Source organism: Phoca vitulina, unplaced genomic scaffold, assembly GCF_004348235.1.
Source record: "Phoca vitulina isolate PV1807 unplaced genomic scaffold, GSC_HSeal_1.0 scaffold20, whole genome shotgun sequence".
Classification (NCBI taxonomy): Eukaryota; Metazoa; Chordata; class Mammalia; order Carnivora; family Phocidae; genus Phoca; species Phoca vitulina.
The window spans coordinates 41,023,991-41,043,007 of NW_022589723.1; the positions used below are offsets into that span (position 1 = coordinate 41,023,991).

General features: G+C 36.9%; 1 protein-coding gene and 1 pseudogene across 13 annotated transcripts in view; one reads left to right on the forward strand and one right to left on the reverse strand.

Moving 5' to 3' along the window:
• The window catches only part of SCAPER (S-phase cyclin A associated protein in the ER), a 528,946-nt gene that overhangs the window by 83,218 nt on the left and 426,711 nt on the right, over positions 1 to 19,017 (forward strand). For 12 of the 13 annotated variants that reach the window (XM_032417309.1, XM_032417312.1, XM_032417306.1 and 9 more), the window contains 3 exons: positions 4,612 to 4,712; positions 10,344 to 10,460; positions 16,202 to 16,362. In XM_032417309.1, coding sequence (XP_032273200.1) covers positions 4,612 to 4,712; positions 10,344 to 10,460; positions 16,202 to 16,362 — 379 coding nt within the window. The remainder of the gene's footprint in view (positions 1 to 4,611; positions 4,713 to 10,343; positions 10,461 to 16,201; positions 16,363 to 19,017) is intronic. The other variant, XM_032417318.1, reaches the window with a different exon arrangement.
• Positions 10,480 to 12,083, reverse strand: LOC116640339 (annotated as a pseudogene).

A 19,017-nucleotide genomic window follows, 5' to 3' on the forward strand; every position in this document is an offset into this window, starting at 1 on the left:
GCCAGTATTACACAAACTTTTCTAGAACATAGAAAAAGAGACAGCTCTTTTCAGCATAATCTTGATAACCAAAGCTTTTATGAGAAAGGAAAGTATAGACCACTTAGGAGTACAGATGCAGAAATACTAAACCAAATACTGATACATTGAATCTGGTGATTCAAATATCGGACAATACATCACGATCAAATTAGGTTCATTCTAGTACTGAAATGTTGGTTTTAACCTTTCAGTATGAAATTAGTATTTACCAAATTAGATGATAAAGATGAAAAATCATATGTTTGTCCCAATAGATTTAGGAAAAATATCTGATGAAATTCAGCACCTATTCATGATATAACTAGCAAACTGAGAATAAAAGAGAACATCCTTACTGATAGAATCTTCCAAAAAACCTATGTAAACATCATACTTAATGGTGAAATGTTGAGAACTTTTCTTCTGAAATTGGGAATGAGACAGAGTCTGCTTTCTTTATTTCTATTCAACATTGTACTTAATTAAGAACCTAGCCAACATAGGAAGACAAGAATAATATATAAAATATATAAGTCTTGGAGAGAAATAAATAAATATGTTGTTATTCACAGATGACATATTTACATTTATATACTTAGAAAATCTAGAAGAATCTAAAGAGAAATTATTAGTTGTATTGAGTTAGTTAAAGTTGCTGGATACAAGTTCAAAATATAAACATCAACAGTAACAGAAAATGAAAAAAATTTAAAGCAACTACCATTTATTCTTAGGTCTAAAGCTAATAAAAGATGTGCAAAACCTCTACACAAAACTGTGATACATTTTGAGAGACACTGAATAAAATACAAATACATATAAGTATATACAAATTTCTTCATACAATAGAAAAGACAATATTATAAAAATGTCAGTTTTCTTCTAGTTGATCTATAGAATCAATGCAATTACAAATAAAATTCTACCTTTTTCCCCCTGGGAAATTGAGAAACTGATTCTGAATTTTTATGGAAATGTGAAGGGCTGGCATTAGCCTAGGCCACCCTGCAGTCAAAGATATAGTTGGAGGATTTACTCTACTGGGTTTTGAGATTTTATTTATTTTATTTATTTTAATTTATTTAAGCTTGATAAGTTCTTACAGATTTTGGATACTAGCCCTTTATCTGATACGTCATTTGCAAATATCTTCTTCCATTCTGTTGGCTGTCTTTTGGTTTTGTCCACTGTTTCCTTTGCTGTGCAAGAGCTTTTTATCTTGATAAAGTCCCAATAGTTCATTTTCGCCTTTTTTTTCCCTTGCCTTTAGAGACTTGTCTAGCAAGGAGTTGCTGCGGCCGAGGTCAAAGAGGTTGCTGCCTGTGTTCTCCTCTAGGACTTTGATGGATTCCTGTCTCACATTTAGGTCTTTCATCCATTTTGAGTCTATTTTTTGGTATGGTGTAAGGAAATGGTCCAGTTTCATTTTTCTGCATGTGTTAAAGAGACTTTTATCCACTGGATATTCTTTCCATTTGTTAAAGAGACTGTCTTTTATCCATTGGCTTTCCTGCTTGGTCGAAGATTAGTTGACCATAGAATTGAGGGTCCATTTCCGGGGTCTCTATTCTGTTCCATTGATCTGTGTGTCTGTGTTTGTGCCAGTACCATACTGTCTTGATGAATACAGCTTTGTAATAGAGCTTGAAGTCGGGAATTGTGATGCCTCCTGCTTTACTTTTCTTTTTCAACGTTCCTTTGGCTATTCAGGGTCGTTTTTGGTTCCATACAAATCTTAGGATTGTTTGTTCTAGCTCTTTGAAAAATGTTGGTGGTATTTTGATAGGGTTTGCATTGAACATGTAGATCCCTCTGGGTGGCATAGACATTTCAGCAGTATTTGTTCTTCCAATCCATGAACATGGAATATATATAAAATGTAAATGTAGAAATGAAAATAAAAAAGACTTAAAAAAAAGAATTGATAAAATAAGAAAATAGCTGAAAAGGAAAAAAATATAAAACTGAAAGACTGTAGAATAATATGAATGCTATATACTGTTTTCCCCAAGAGCTGGAGTTTTGCATCTCTCTATGATGGGTAAACATGGGATTAGCTGGATGTTTCTGCTGGTCTTCTGGGGGAGGGGCCTATTGCGCTGATTCTCAGGTGTCATTGCCCTGGCAGAATTGCATCCCCCCTTTGCCAGCAGTCTGGGCTCAGTGTAAGTGGCCCCCGGTTGTACTATGCGGCTATTTTGGTGCCTGAAGGCTTTCAGCACCAATGGGGGGAATGAAAATGGTGGTGCCCTGATCTCTAACCCCAGAGCTGAAAGTTTGAGGGCCCACTCCCACTCTTCAGTGAGCCCTCACAGAAAAGCAGTTAATCACTCTTGTCTCCCTGATTTTCATCCACACTCTGTGTTCACCCAGCCTGTGACTGAGCGTTTTTATCTCAGGTAGGTGACCCTGACCCCGTTTGGAGTCTCCAAAGTTTACGGACTCCTGTGGTGTGCACCTGCACCGTTCTTCCCAGGGGAGGTAGGGGATTCTCCCTGTGGGTCTGCCTCTCAGTGGACCCCTGCTCAGAGAGCAGTCGCCCAACCTCACAGTGGTTCGTGGTTTATGGCGACACTGAGCAGAAAGCCAGTGCTTGGACTCACTGTTTTTAGCTGGCTTCCCCGCTCCAGTGCTTGGGAACTCTGCCCCCTTTCTTTTTGTGACCCCGGGGATCTTGAGGCCATGCTGTCCCACCTAGGATTCTGCCCCACTTTGCCGCCTGAGCACCTTTCAGGCAGACTTCTAAAAGTTCTGATTTTGTGCTCTCCTGCTTATAACACTTTCCAGTACCTGGCTTATGGAGGTTCCCTCCCCCTGTGGTTTATCTTCAGATATATCACCTCAGATTCACTTCTTCGCACCTCCTATCTTGTGAAAGGTGGTTGCTATTCTATTTGTAGAATTGCAGCAATTCTTTTCTCACATCTCCAGTTGATTTCGCAGGTGTTGAGAATGATTTGATAACTATCTAGCCGAATTCCAGGGACCAGACAAAATTAGGGTCCCTTACACATCTGCCATCCTAATTCCTCTGGGAGAGAGAATCTTAGGCTCCATGCCTCAGCACCATGCCTGTCGTGGGGCTTGGTCTTACAACCCTAAGATCATGACCTGAGCTGAAATCAAGAGTTGGATGATTAACCGACTGAGCCACCCAGGCGCCCCTTGAGTTTTATTTTAGAGCTACAGCAGTGTAGTTAGTTTGGTATTGTCACAAGAATAAACAGATCAAGATAACAGAGGAGAGACTCCAGAAAAAGACCCATGCTCTAAAAGGTAATGTTGGAGAATATCTTCCTGACCTATGTTAGGAAAATAATTGCTTAAAAATGACACAAATAGCATCAGTCTTAGGTAAAAGAGTCAGAAGTTAGACTACCTTAATATTAGGAATTTATGTTCATCAAAAGATTCTATTCCGTTAGGAAAGTGAAAAGGCAAGTATATGTGTACAACACATATAAGGCCCATATCCAAAAGATGTAAGGAACTCCTTCCTATCAAAAAGAAAAAAGCAGGAGTGTTTAATAGGCACTTGGGCTAGAGTCTTGAATAGGCACTTCACAAAATGAGAATGGCTAATAAGCATATGAAAAAGGGCTGAAAATCATTAATAATCATCATATTAAACAAAAATGAAGCCATTACACAACATCAACCAGAATGGCTCAGGTTAAAAATAAAAACCCCAAATGGACAATACGAAGTGTAGTTGGGGGTGTGGAGCAAGGAGAACTCATATACACTGTTGGTAGGGAGTGGCAATCACTTTGGAAAACAGTTTGGTGTTATATACTAGAGTAGAACATATGCTCATCCTGTGACTCAGTATTTTCACTGTTCGGCTTATCCTCCACAGAAATGCATACGTATGTGCAGAGGACATGTATATAAATAACAGCATATAATTTGGAAATCACCCCAATGTTCTTAAACTATAGATTGGTTAAATAAATATGCATGCAATAAAATATTCTTCAGTAGTGACCTTGGAGAATGACAGTAAATGTATTGCAGGTTCATTCTGCAATATGAATGAACCTAGTAAACCAAAGTACAAAAGAAGTCACAAAATACTAAATACTCTATGATTTCATTTATATGAATTTCATAATCAGGTAAAATTAAACTATTAGAAGTCAAAGCAGTGGTTGCCTTGGAGCAAGGATAGAGTAGTGATTAGGAGGGGACACCAGGTAACTTTTAGAGACTAAAATTGTTCTGGGTGGATGGATGCAGGGGTCTTTGCTTTGAAATAATTAATCTGTACATTTGTTTTATGCATTTTACTGTTTATTAAACTTAATAATAAAAAAGGTTTATTAAAAGAATGGTCATGGGGGGGGGGCTTGAGAAGGAATATCAGCACTATCTCTTGATCCTTAGATTCTCAGCTTTACTAACTTCTTCCCATATAGTGAGAATAAAAATAAAATAAGACCCAAAAAACTAAATCAGTAGGTTTGCTGCTTTCTCAATGAGGAGTATAATGTAAAAATTATTAATTCCCAAGTCCTTCAGTTTAAAGTTTGTTCTTAAAACTTTTCAGTATCAGAATGGAATTTAATGATTATTGTTTGTTTTAATTAGGAGGTGCTAATGATGCTGGATAACTATGTAAGAGATTTCAAAGCATTGATTGACTGGATTCAACTTCAGGAAAAGCTAGAGAAGACAGATGCTCAAAGCAGGTAATGAACTCTGGTCTATAAGCAGCCAGCAGTTTCAAAAGCAGTAATTGAAACTGACAATGACCTTGACCTAAGTTTAACTTGAAACTTGTAAAAATCTAAAAGTTGGGAGCTGTGTTTCTCCTTCAGTTCAGTAACAGATATTATTGGGTACTTACCTAGTGCAAGGTACTTTTATCCAGTAGAAAGATTTAATTGCTGAATATGATACATTTACTACTCTCATGAATTTGTAGTCTAAGGGTGGGGTAAAATAGAACTTATTACCACAAAAAAACTATTGCAGGTGTTCAGGGCAGGACAGGGTCATCTCTCTTGTAGGGAATAGATCAGGAAATATTTCATGGAGGATGCAGAAGAAGTGTTTAAAAGATGTGATGGATTTTAACAAGTGGTTGGCCTTTTAGATGAAGAGAGTAAGTTAAGATAGCTATTGAAGTGCCGAGCATGTGTGAAGTGAAAGTAATGTAGGGAAACGTATAGTATTTCTTGAGGTAGTAGTCAGTGGGGAAAATTGATGATTTTTGATTAGGGGACTAATGAGAGATCAAAGTTACTTTAGAAACATTCACTTTTTTTTCTTTCAAGTTTTTATTTAAATTCCATTTAGTTAACATATAGTGTAATATTAGTTTCAGGAGTAGAATTTAGTGATTCATCACTTACATATAATACCCAGTGCTTATCACAATTGCCCTCCTTAATCCCATCACCCATTTAACCTATCCCCCTGCCCACCTTCCCTCTAGGAACCCTCAGTTTGTTCTCTGTAGTTAAGAGTCTGTTTTATGGTCTGCCTCTCTCTCTTCCCCCCTGTTCCCCCTATGTTCATCTGCTTCGAGAAACCTTCATTTGGAATCACCACACAACATCTGAGTCCTATGCACCAGGCTCTGGGACTGTTGTGGAGAAGGGAACAGACACAGTCCCCATCCTCATGAAGTATATAGTGCATTCACAGGAAAAATTGATGTTAAATACTTATCAATGTACAAAGTGTCATGAAAATACAGTGTACTTTGGGAATATAAGGAAAAGCACGATCAACCAGTTTGCTGAATCCAGGAAGCCTTCCCCAAAGAGGTCATATTTAAGTGAGAAAGAAATATCAAGTCGTAGTTGGCATGACAAAGAGTAAAAGAGTAACCCCAGGTAGAGGCGATGGTATATATGATAACCTGGAAGTAGAGAGCACATTAAGTAAAGGAATTTCGAGTTTAGCAGGACTGGAATGGAGAGAACAAGGCGAAGAGTAGTATGAGATGAGCCTAGAGAAGTAGGCTGGAACCAGATCATGTAGGGTTCTGTGGACATGTTAAAAACTTTAGACTTTATTTTGAGCCATAAAATATTTTTAAGTAAGGAAGTGACATATCAGAATTGTGATTTTAAAAGATCTTTCTGGCTGTAGTGTGGGAAGGTTGAGGTGCAGCAGTATAGTTTATAGATTATGGCTGCTCAGACTAGAATAGTAGCAACAGGGAGAGTTGAGAGATATTCCAGAGATAGGTGATCAACTAGACTTAATATTATTTTGGTTATGTGCAAAGGCAGAAGAACAATTTATTATTTAATTATGCTGATAAGTGAAACCTGAGCCCTTGTGGACTAGGCCAAGTCACATGAAGCTACAATCATACCTTTTCACCCAGAGAAAACAGGCCTAGGCTGCCTCTTTCCCTTGGATTTAACTGTGGTTCAATTTCTGTAAGTGGAATTGTCCAGTAGAGAACACGTTTTTTGTCCTATCTGTATCAGCCCCATGGGGGATCCAGGGGAGTGAACGAATTCCAAGAGACAAATCCAGGAAAGCTTGATCCCCAGGAAACCAAATTCAGGGAAACCATGATATGTTGATCCTTTCAACATTTTTTTTTCTCATAATGAAAAAAAAATGTTTTTAAATTCCAATGTAGTTAACATACAGTGTTATATCAGTTTCAGGTATACGGTATAGTGATTCAACAATTCTGTACATTCTCTGTGCTCATCACAATAAGTGTACTCTTAATCCCCTTCACCTATTTCACCCATTCGTGCCCCCCTCACCCCCGTCATAGCCATCTGTTCTCTATAGTTAAGAATCTGTATTTTGGTTTGTCTCCCCCAACCTTTGTTTTGCCTCTTTTTTCTTTTCTTTTTTTTTTTGTTTCAGAGGTAGAATTTAGGTGACCGCATGTAACACCCAGTGCTCATTACATCAAGTGCCCTCCTTAATGCTCATCACCCAGTTACTCTTTCCCCCTACCCACCTCCCTCCCAGCAACCCTCAGTTTGTTTCCTAGAGTTTGGCATCTGTTATGGTTTGCCTCCCTCTCAGTTTTCATCTTATTTTATTTGTCCTTCCCTTCCCCTATGTTCATCTGTTTTGTTTCTTAAATTCCACATATGAGTGAAATCATATGGTATTTGTCTTTCTCTGACTGACTTAACTTCTCATCTCATAATGGCAAGTTTTGATATGGTTTTTTTGGTACTTGCTTTACCCACAGTCCCTGGGTGGGTCAGGCCTAGTCCATGTTTGTACCAAGCAGTTAAAACCCTAACCCTAACCCCTGAGAAGAGGTGATTAGATTTGGGGGTGGTACATTCCTTCACTGGGTTGAACCAAGTTAAGGGATCATCATGCTAATTTGAGATTGGTGGCTATATTGTTCTTGTGAAAATAAGCAGAAGAAAGCAGGTTCAAAGAAAATGGAATAGATATACAGAGAGAATCAGGGATGAAGGAAATCATGTGGTCTTTGAGAGCTTAAAATTGTTGCTTTTAAGCCTCTTTCCTCTTGGTCTAATCCTCATGAGTCTTGATTCTAGTTTTTCCCCACCTTGGATGTCCTTGACCTTGTATAGTTTCTATCCTTAGAGTAAATCTTTATTTCTTTTCTTTTTAAATTTAACTTGAGTTTCTGTTTCTTGTATCCAAAAGGGTCTATATAATGTCACCACCAATGCATAAGAAGCTAACTAGATTTTTTTTGCCTGCTTATAAACTTCAGTCAGGTAGCGGTGGCTGTGTTGAGGATTGTATTAAGAAAGATTCTGAGGCCAAGTCCAAGTTAGTTAACTCTGTCCTGGTACCATGTCCAGGTACCACACCTGAAACTTCTCTTTTTATCTCTTTTTATCTTAACCAGTTATCAGCATATCTGCTCTTTGCTTCTTGAGGCAGCTCCTAGATATAGAAAGCAACCTTAAATTCCCTGTAGATGGCATTATCCATCTTACTTTTCTCAAATCATGCATCAAAATTCATTTGAGATTTAAATGTAAAAGCTGCAGTGTACATAGAGAAGAAAATATAGATAAATATTTATATGTTTTTATTGTGGGTAAGGACTTTATAAGACAAAGGCAGAAACCACAAAGGAAAGTATTAATAGGCTTGATTTAATAGGAATAAAATATGCCTTTCTGCATGAAAAATTAAAATTTAAGTAGTTATGTTATCTATGCCAAAGGATATGTAGCCATAATAGTAATAATAGTAGTAGTAGTAGTAAATGATTTCAAATCCATTAGAAAATGATGAAAATCCCAGTGGAAAAAAATGGCAAAAGTTACCAACATGCAAATACCAAAGAATAAATTTATTTTTTATTTTATATATTTTATTTTTTTTAAAGATTATTTATTTATTTAACAGAGAGAGACACAGTGAGAGAGGGAACACAAGCAGGGGGAGCAGGAGAGGGAGAAGCAGGCTTCCCACTGAGCAGGGAGCCCGACGCAGGGCTCGATCCCAGGACCCTGGGATCATGACCTGAGCCAAAGGCTGACGCTTAACGACTGAGCCACCCAGGTGCCCCTATTTTATATATTTTTTAAAGATTTATTTGAGAGAGAGATTGAGCGCAAGCAGGGGGCAGGGCAGAAGGAGAGGGAGAGAAGCAGACTCCCCACTGAGCGTGGAGCTGTCAGGGCTTGATCTCAGGACCCCGAGAGTATGACCTGAGCCGAAATCCAGAGTCAGACACTTAACCGACTGAGCCACCTAGGCACTGCCCCCCCACAAGAAGAAATTTAAATGGCTGGTAAAAAAAAGTTCAGCCTCACTAGTAATGTTAATAAAAATATATAATTTTAAAAACAACAAAAAAATTTTTTGCTAATGAATTTAAAAACACACTGTTATTGAAATTTCTGTAAGAAAAAGAACTCGTGATTTGAGAGATTCTCCCTCTCCCTCCCCCTCTGCCTCTCCCACCGCTGGTGTGCTCCCCCCCAAATAACTAAATAAATCAGTAAATCTTAAAAAAAAAAAAAAAAAAAAGGAAGAAGAAAGAAAAAGAAAACTCCTCACAAGACTGAAACTCTAGCATAGGAGTCAGCGAACTTTTCCTATAAAGTGCCAGGTAGTAATGTTTTTAGACTTTGCAAGCAATGCCATCTCTTTCACGAGCCATTGAAATTTCTAAAACAAGATCCTAACTGTTGGCAAGGTTCAACGGAAATGGGCACTTTTCATCTAGTAGAAGTATGATTTGTTAGAAGCTTTCTGAAAGGTGATTTGACAAATTGTCAAAAGCTTTAGATTTGATTTGGATAATCTTTTATCTGCATTTTCTTGTTTTCTGACAACAAATATGACTTTTTTTTTTTTAGAGAGGGAGAGAAAGAGTTTGGGGAGGGGCAAAGAGGTGGGGAGAGAGAATCTCAAGCAGGCTCATTGCGCAGTGTGGAGCCCGATGCAGGGCTTGATTTCACAACCCTGAGATCATGACCTGAGCTGAAATCATGAGTCAGATACTTAACTGACTGAGCCACGCAGGTGCCCCAACAAATACCACTTTTTAATGTGAGAAAAAATCACAACCACTAGATTGAATGGAAAGTAAGAGGGAAGGAGATTCTGGGGAGTTATAGAGGTTCGTACTAAGGCCAATTAGGAATAGAGAAAACGCTACTTGAGGAAAACAGTTTATGTTTTATTTTTTTTAGGATTTTATTTATTTGTCAGAAAAAGCGAGAGAGAAAGCGCACAAGCAGGGGGAGCAGCAGGTAGAGGGAGAAGCAGGCTCCCCACTGAGCAAGGAGCCAGGTGGGACTGAGCCACCCACGTGTCCCAGGAAAACGGTTTAGTAAAGATTGTGCATCCTTTCAAGGTTCTGGGACTAGTGAAGAAGTTAGCTTTCCCAGCAAAGAGCAAGGAAATGTTTATGCTCCCACTCTCATGTAGAGGAAAGGAGACTTCATATTTTCCTGTGTATTCTTCATTTAACCTCACAACTGTTTTTCTGTCTTGATCTCTGTTCTACACACTTGGTTTTCCAGGACATCAGACACAAATTGAGTTGTATAAGTAGACTGAATTAGTACCATTGCCTTTTTAATGTGTTTTTAGCTGGGTATGTGAAGGCTTTTAAAACGTAAGTAGTATATCTCATGTGTTTGTAAACCCATGGCCTTTTTGGATAAGTAGGGTTATGTTGCTGTGCTACAGTGGGTGGGAAGTCCTGGACCATGCATTATATGTGTTGCTTATTGGGTAATATGGTAACTTTCTGGTGAACACTGCTCTAAGGAAAATTTGTGACCTGATTATGTTTTCACCCACTAACAACCAAGAAAAAATACTAGGTTTTTTTCTTTTTTCTCTGTTAATTTAATCTCTTGTATGTCTTAAATTGACAGACCAACTTCTTTGGCTTGGGAAGTAAAGAAAATGTCTCCAGGACGTCATGTGATACCAAGTCCATCAACAGATAGAATAAGTGTAACATCAAATGCTCGAAGAAGCTTAAATTTTGGGTGAGATGAACTAAAAAAAACTAAGGCTTGCATTACAATAAATTATTTTCTGTGGATAATATAGTATTATAAAACTGATACTCCATTATAAAAAATCCATGTATATGTTTGTGTTTGAAATTGTTTGAATAAAAAAAAAATCCAAGAGAGTAAAATTTAGCTTTTAGGAAATGTAATATATTCAAATATAATTAGGATCCAAAATTAAAACCCATAAACATATGTCATGCTAAATGATTCATAACATGAATTGGCAATTGCTTTCACAATGAAAGATCTAAATATATTTCATAAGCTGTGTTAGTGTCCTGAAAATTATATCTTTACGCATTGTAATCCTATCAGTGCAGTTTTTTTAATATTTTAAAAATTTGCATTTATTTCCAATTTGAATCTTTTTGCAATATAATATATATGAATATGACAACTGATGCCTTTCTATCTCTACCCTGCCATAATGATTTTGCTTAAAAAAAACAAACAAACTTGAAACTGGCATGCTAGAAGGATTTGTATTGATGGTGAGAAATTTTCACTGCTTCATGCCAGAAATTAAGAGAAACTAATAATCATGTTTCAAAATGCACTTGAAGAAAAGTAATTGAAACAGATCAGATCTTTGTGCCATTCTTCAGATTATTTTACTTGAATTATTTTGTAAATTGAATCCAGCTTGTGGAATCACCTAGTCATGAGTTTTAGCGAACTAATTAATTAGATTAAATTTGCTCACTTAAAAAATAACTGGCTTTTTATGAAAATTTTATTAAAATATATAGGAAAGGCCTTTATTGTAACTAAAAGTGCCAAGTATAATAGGTACCATGTTATAACAGTAAATATTTACAATATATTTTAGGGAAAAAATGACAACACTTAGATTAAATGCAGAAAAGAAAACATCACGTTTTTAACACTTGATATTTCCATTGATTCTTCATGTTCTGCAATTGTAAGATAATCTCACGTGTTTAGTTTTCTATCTATTCCAAGAGATTTGTGTTGAAATTTTTTTTCGCTATTAGAAACTGTGATTCTCTATGGGACCTTTTCAGCTTTGCACGCCGATTTTGGAACCAGATCTGGATTCTGTCTTCCTCTAGATTCAATTTTCGAGCTAAGTCTTCTCTGATACCAATGCCTGGGTAGCAGTTAACTCTAAAGACGTTTTCCAACACGTAATCTGGTTTTGACTAAAAGCAGTTCTGGGTCTCCGGCCTCTATACCAACTCAGCTCTCTTTTCAAAGACAGTCTTTCTGAGGCTGAAAAGTAATTTTCGTATTTCAAAAATCTTTCTTCTGGTACTGGGTGATCCACAGTACAAGGGAATGAGACCCCATTAGGAAGGCTCGGGATATGCACACATAGGTTAACATCTTTCCCTGAGGAGCTGCAGGTGTCTGCCTGCGGCCTGTGGGGTTTCACTGAAGGAACACAGTCTTTCTTCTGGTCCAATCCTAAAATGCTCTCAATTGAAAAGGAGCAGGGCGAGGGTTTGCTTTCCCCAAGCCGAGCGCTTTCCGGAAGACTGGGAGCCATCCTCGAGTGGGCTGCCCAGAACGACAGCTCTGGCCTCTCCTGCCTCCTGGCTGGCTCTACCCCATGTGTACAGGCTCAATGCAGTTTTATAATTATTGTTTTATGCAGTTATATTTTAAATCAGATAGAAAAAAGTTATAAACAAAAAATACATTTATATATTTTTTTGTATTTACCTATGTAGTTACTTTTACTAGTGTTCTTTATATCTTCATGCGGATTCAAGTTATTGTGTAGTGTCCTCTCATTTCAGCCTGAAGGACTCCCTTTAGTATGTCTTGTTGGCAGGTCTGCTACTGACAGTTTTTCTCAGTTTTTGTTTTTCTGAGAATATCTTCATTTGTCCTTCAGTTTTGGAAGAATAGTTTTGTATAGTGCATAGAATTCTTGGTTGAAAGTCTTTTTGTTTCAGGACTTTGAATAGGTCCTCTCACTTCCTTCTTAATTAAAAAAAATTTTTTTTTTAATTTAAAATTTTTTTAAATTTCTTTTTTTTTTTTAAAGACATTTATTTATTTGAGAAAGAATGAGCAGGAGGGGCAGAAGGAGAGAGAATCTCAAGCAGACTGCAGAGCCTGACTTGGGGCTCAATCTCACGACCCTGAGATCATGACCTGAGCTGAAACCAAGGGTTGGGTGCTTAACTGACTGTGCCACCCAGGCGCCCCCTCTCACTTCCTTCTGACTCCCATGGTTTCTGATGAGAAAGCAACTGTTACTCTTATTAGGGATTCATTTTGAGATGCCTCACTTTTCTCTTGCTTCTTTCATGGTTTTATCTTTGTGTTTGGATAGTTTGACTGTGATGTATCTAGGTGTGGATCTCTGAGTTTATCCTATTTAGAGTCACTGAAACTTTTGGATGTATAGGTGAATGTTTTTCATCAAATTTGGGACGTTTTTGTCCATTTCTGCAAATATCCTTTTTGCACCTTTTTCTTTCCTGGGAATCTCCCTATACCTATGTTGGTACTTGGGGCTGTGTTCCACAGGTCTTTGAGGGTCTGTTTTTCTGCATTCTTTTTTCATTCTGTTTCTCAGATAATCTCAATTGTCCTCTCTTCAAGTTTGCTGATTCTTTATTTTGTTAGCTCAAATCTGCTGTTGAGCCCCTTTGGTGAATTTTTCATTGCAGTTATTGTATTTTTCAACTCAGAGTATCTATGTAGTACTTTTTTATATTTACTTTCTCTTTATTGATACTATAGTTGGTGAAACATTGTTTGCATACTTTAGTTTTTTAGACACAATTTTCTTTTGTTCTTCGATATTCTTTGAAGATAATTATAGTACCTGATTTAAAGTCTGTCTAGTAAGCCCAGCATCTGGGTTTCCTTGAGGACAGTTTCAATTACTGTTCTTTTATGTGTGTATGAATGTGTCATACCTTCCTGTTTATTTGCATGTCTTGTGACTTTTTTTGTTGAAACTGGATATTTTAAATAATGTGGCAGCTTTGGAGATCAGATTGCTACCTCTTCAGGATTTGTTGTTGTGGGTTTGGTGGTGGTGATATTGTTACTGTTCAAAAACTCTCTTGAACTAGTTTTCTGAAGTCTTTTTTCTTTGTCATGTGTAGTCACTAAAGTTTCTGCTTGATTTCACAGAAGGTTCCTAGTCCTGTGTATGTGTTGTACATACCTTCAGTGCTCTAGCATTCATTTCCTGCTTCCTCAGAGCCTCAAGGTCAGTCAGAAGTGAGGTGTTAGGGCCTTCTCAGATCTTTCTGGGGCATGCACAGAACCCTGTACATATGTGTGGCCTTCTTGATTTCCAGGAACATGTAGGAGCTTTTCAAAGCCCCCTGTGGCCATTCCATTCTCCAGATTTTCCTTTAAAGTTTTTTAGTCAGCTCCTCGTTTGCCCCAAATGTTACTGTCACTTCTGGCAGCTATAATGTTAAACAGTCATCACTGTTGTTGTCCTTAAATGTCCCTGGGGAAATTTGTTTTTAAGACATAGTTTTGTTTGGACTCTTAATTCTTCAGAGCGAATCTAAATATTGTATGTGTAATTGGAGGGGTGGTAAGTAGTTTACTTGGTCATTTCTCTTTCCTGTGTTAAAACCTAACCTCTCTTGGGGTGCCTGGGTGGCTCATCAGTTGAGCATCTGCCTTCGGCTCAGGTCATGATCCCAGGGTCCTGGGATCAAGCTCCACGTCGGGCTCCTTGCTCGGCAGGGAGTCTGCTTCTCCCTCTCCTTCTGCCCCTCCCCCTGCTTGTGCTCTCTCTCTCTCTCTTTCTCTCTGTCAAATAAATAAAATCTTAAAAAACAAAAACCTAACCTTTCTTGACTGTTTTTTATCCCCTCCCCGACCACGTCACAGTCATCGTCATCTCTTGTTACTACTGAGTCTTGCATCTATTTGTATTATTATTATATTTGCGATGTATTATAATTTTTTTAATGTTTCTTTTTTGTACTTGTACTATAATCTTCTTTAACGCAATATCCTTGTCATATCTTCTGTATCCCAAGCACCTAACATTGTACCTGGCACTTAGTAAAAGCTCATTAAGGTTACTGAGTAGAACCAGTGGAATAGGAGAAAGATATATAAGCAAACAAAACCAAGTAACTGTATATTCAAGCACCATTTTAAGGGATGTACTTATATAATGTAGTCCATTGGTCTGTGGTTCAGAATGTTGTATAATGCTTGTTTTCTTTTAACATTGGAAGCCTTTAATGCATGCATGGTAAAAGTTCTTGTACTGATCTCCATCTAATCATATTATTGGATTAAATGGCATTCTTTATTATCATTGTAAAACCTACTTTTTTTCAGTGTGCTGAAAATTGTGGTTCTTCATAGGCTACCTTTTAATATATCTACTCACTTTCCTCTTACTGGTTAAGTGTTTACTCAGAATATATAGTCACCAAACTTGCTTTGTCTTCATTATTTAACTCATAATTTAAATATTAAATCGGTTAAATATGAGTACAAAAAGAATCACTGTTTCTGTGAAAACTTAAGACAAGTTGTTAGAAAGCTTTGATAAAGGTGAACTATTAAAGTTTTGCTGTCAAAAGATTGGGAAAAATATTGTTAAAGTTGAGGAGGATTATACCCTTAGAATGTTTAATAGGTGTCACTAAATTCTCACTTCATTTTAAAGAAACCGAAATTGGATATTGCCGATGAGGCATTATACTTGTGGTCATGGTTCATGTAAGAAATGTACACAAAGAAAAAGCCTGTTTTGGTTATGTCTGTGTCAATAGATTGACAAATTAATGCACATTTATATTATTAAAAGATAGGAGTTTTTAAATTGAAATAAAATGTTCAAGGTATATATGTATATTTTTTAAGGTTCCCCCATTTAACTGAAATTTTCTTTTAAACTGAATTAATGAGAGCTTTTATATTATCCCTGTTCCCATACAGTATGTTATACTGTATTAGATTAATGAAGTATTAGACCGACATAAATTTATGAATATATTTGACTTAAATTGCTCTGTTTGTATGGTATTCTATATATGTGGAGATACACACCCAATTTATTTAAAATTTAAATATATTAAGCAAAAAAAAAGATTTTAACTTTTATTTTGAAAGTTAAAGGATTTTGAACTGTGTTAATTAAATTTCATTTAAATAAACACGATGTAAATAACAGTGATAGAAAAGTGACATATAACCAAATGAGTGGGGAATAAAATGTTACACTGCTTTTTTATTTGGAAGTATTCCAAGTTCTTTTTTTTTTTTTTTATTATGCATATTCCATTTCTTCTTATTGGCTGCATAATATTTTATGGTATTTATTTTTTTCATTTTTTTTTCAAATTTTTTATTTTTTACAATGTAAATATTAAATATTTAATATGTAAATATTAAACAACACACTGCTGCACAAGCAGTGGGCCAAATAAGAAATCAAGTGGTAAATCAAAATATGTCTCAAAAAAAAAAAAGAAAACAATATTCTACAACCTATGGGATGTGGCAAAAGCAGATGTTAGAGTGAAATTTATGCTATAAATGCTTGTATTAAGAAAAATAGTTGAAATAAATAAATTACAACACAAGGAACTAGAAAAAGAAGATCCTTAGCTGAAATTTAGTAGAGGAAGGAAATAACAAAGAAAAATCATAAATAGAGACCCAGGATAATATTAAGTATATATTTAAATTTAAAAATTTTTAACTTTTATATTTGATTTATTAATGCAGAATTTTCTCCATAGGGGTTCACCAGGCACAGTGGCTGCTCCCCGTCTGGCTCCTACAGGTGTCAGTTGGGCTGACAAAGTAAAGGCTCATCATACAGGCTCTCCTGCTGCTTCAGATGTAGCTCCTGCTCAGTCGTGCCCACCAATGACAGTGCAGAAGACTTCTCGCAAAAATGGCAAGTGACTTTGTTTTTTTCTTTTTTCATGGAGCGGGAGAGAATCTTAAGCAGACTCCATGCCCAGCGTGGAGCCTGAAGCAGGCTTGATCTCACAACCCTGAGCCGAAATTGAGAGTCAGACACTTAACTGACTGAGCCACCCAAAATGGCAAGTGACTTTGAATCAATCTTTTTATATAGTAGACAGGTAGAAGCATATGGAGTTTTATATGTTTTACTTGAAACTGATGCTAGCAGCATTACATATTTATCTTTTTGCATCATTTATGTGATATTAATTTGCCTTAAAATAATCTTAATAAAATAATCTTAAAAACTGTATGAAAGCTTATGCAGATCATTCTAATCTCAGGTTTGCCCTATGTAAACTTTAAGAGAATCATTCTTTTGTCAATCCACTTATAAGATCTTTTATAACTCTTTTGACTTAAAGTAGAAAAAAATTGACTACACTTTTCAGTAGCATGTCACCACTTCATTTCATTAATATTTGAGTATTATTTTGGTACTAAAATGATACTCAGTTTATCTTTGCTTACACATTTGTTTTCTATACCATGAAAATAATTACAGGGCACAAATAAATAGGACTATTATTCCGAGGGCCTGGTTATCCCATAAGAATTTCTTTAATGGACTTTGACAACAGTGGTGTTTGTACTTTATCATATAAAACCTAGAGTATACAATGGAGAAGCAGAGGTCATAGGAAGGAGTTTTAAGAAGAGATTGGATAGTATCAGCCTTAATTTGGGAAGATAAGTGTTGATACAATTGGGAGGATGGGTACCATGAGGGAGCAACCAGAGACTAGGGAGTGAGATTCTTATTAAACAAAAAGAGAAGTAATGAAAATGAGAACATATCAAATCTAACCAGAATCTCTTTTGGAACATAGACATTATCTTCTCTCTTAACTCAAAATTGTCTGAACTTAGAATATAAAAAGCCAAAACTGATTGTCTAATGTAAAAAAAAAATTCTTTTCCTTCATAAAGTATTTTTATATAGAAATCCAGAGTGATTTTTTTTTTATTTTAAACATTTACTAAGTTTAAGTTGTGCTAACTTCTTATATAGAAATGTGTATCCACATTAACTGTATATTTATATATATAAAAATACACACAAACATAATTCATACCTATAGTAATATTTTGAGTTTACCTATGGAATTAATTTCATTTTGTGTCAAACATTTCATCTTTTACAATAAACCTAATCTGTTCATGAGAATCTTCAGTCCATCTGAGGTAAGGAATATAATCCTGGGTAGGACAGGGATATGGTAGTAGGATGGTCAGAACTGCCTCTAGCCCATACAGGGTGCCTTGGTACAATTTAGAAAAAGGAACCATGTCGTCTGAGTAGACACAGCCATACACCAATAAAGTTGGCTTTGTGAATGAAGCCTGGCAGGATTTCAGCCCTCATTCGCTGTCTTAGCCAGGTGCCCTTGTATAGGGCACCACCTACATACAGGTGACAGTCCTGGAAGGGGCTGTTAGGTGGTGGTGCGAGCAGAAAGTCATTAGGCCACCCTTGTAACAGCTTTACTCCTTGCCCAAAAAGACTGATTTAATTTGTCTGGCTGAGTTTGGTCGGATAGGGGTCCATTCTTCTTCCAACCACTTAAATTGATTTAGTTGAAGAAGGAGATCTCCTTGATGGAAGATCATTTTCATGGTCAAATGTGCACATGGCTATGCAGCATCCAATTGGAATTTAAAGGCTTAATCTTAGGAAATAACCCAGTGTTCCTTCTTGATTCCTAAAACTTATGCTGTCAAGCTGGCAGTAGGTGAGCTATGCAATTTCTTTCTTTTAAGTGTCCTTAGTCTTGAAGTACAAACCATAAGGAAAGCTATCCAAAACTAAGATGAATTCATCACTTGCAGTGGGAGATCAAACTGTTGCTCTCGGAGCCTTGGCTCGGCTGCCTTTAGCCTGGGGTAGTGCAGAGAGGCTGAGGGGAGGAGAGAGAGAAGAGCCAGTGGGCAGTCTCCAGACTGTGCTTTTGCTCCAGGCCCATGGGTCAGAGGACCAGGGCAGTGGACACCTTGAGCTGGGCCCCTTGGTGAGGTAGGTGCAGGGGGTCCGTGCCCTGGAGGCTGGCTCCGAGGGCTCCACCAGGCCCTGCCACTCTGTCTGTCACTGCAGCCTGTGGCTCTTCACCGCAGTCGGGAGGCTGCTGGGCCCCAGGGCCTGGATTTTAGAATTATTACGATGAATTTGTGTTATGAATTAAGGAGCAACTTGAGAGTACTGCTTTCTGTTTTTCTTTGATGGAAGATCCCTTTAGAGCTTCTTGGCTCAGAAAGAAATGTTTTATTGGACATAACAAATGCATTGCCACCTTTACATTACTGATACTCTTTTCCATTTTGGTCTCAGTAAGTCATGTTTGCTTATTCAAATAATACTCCTACTCTTACCCAGTATATTGCCCTTGGTTTCTCTATATAGACTAGTAGTATTAGAAAATTGAGAGTAGTCGTGACTTCTTTCTTCTAGGAGAAGGTAAGAGAATGCAGAACCAAGTTTAGTTTTTATATTGTGAAAGAGTCTGAGAAAAATGTGTTAAATCATTATTGCAAAAAATACTTTAAAGGAATCATGGTATTAAAGTATATCATTGTTTTGTTTAAAGCA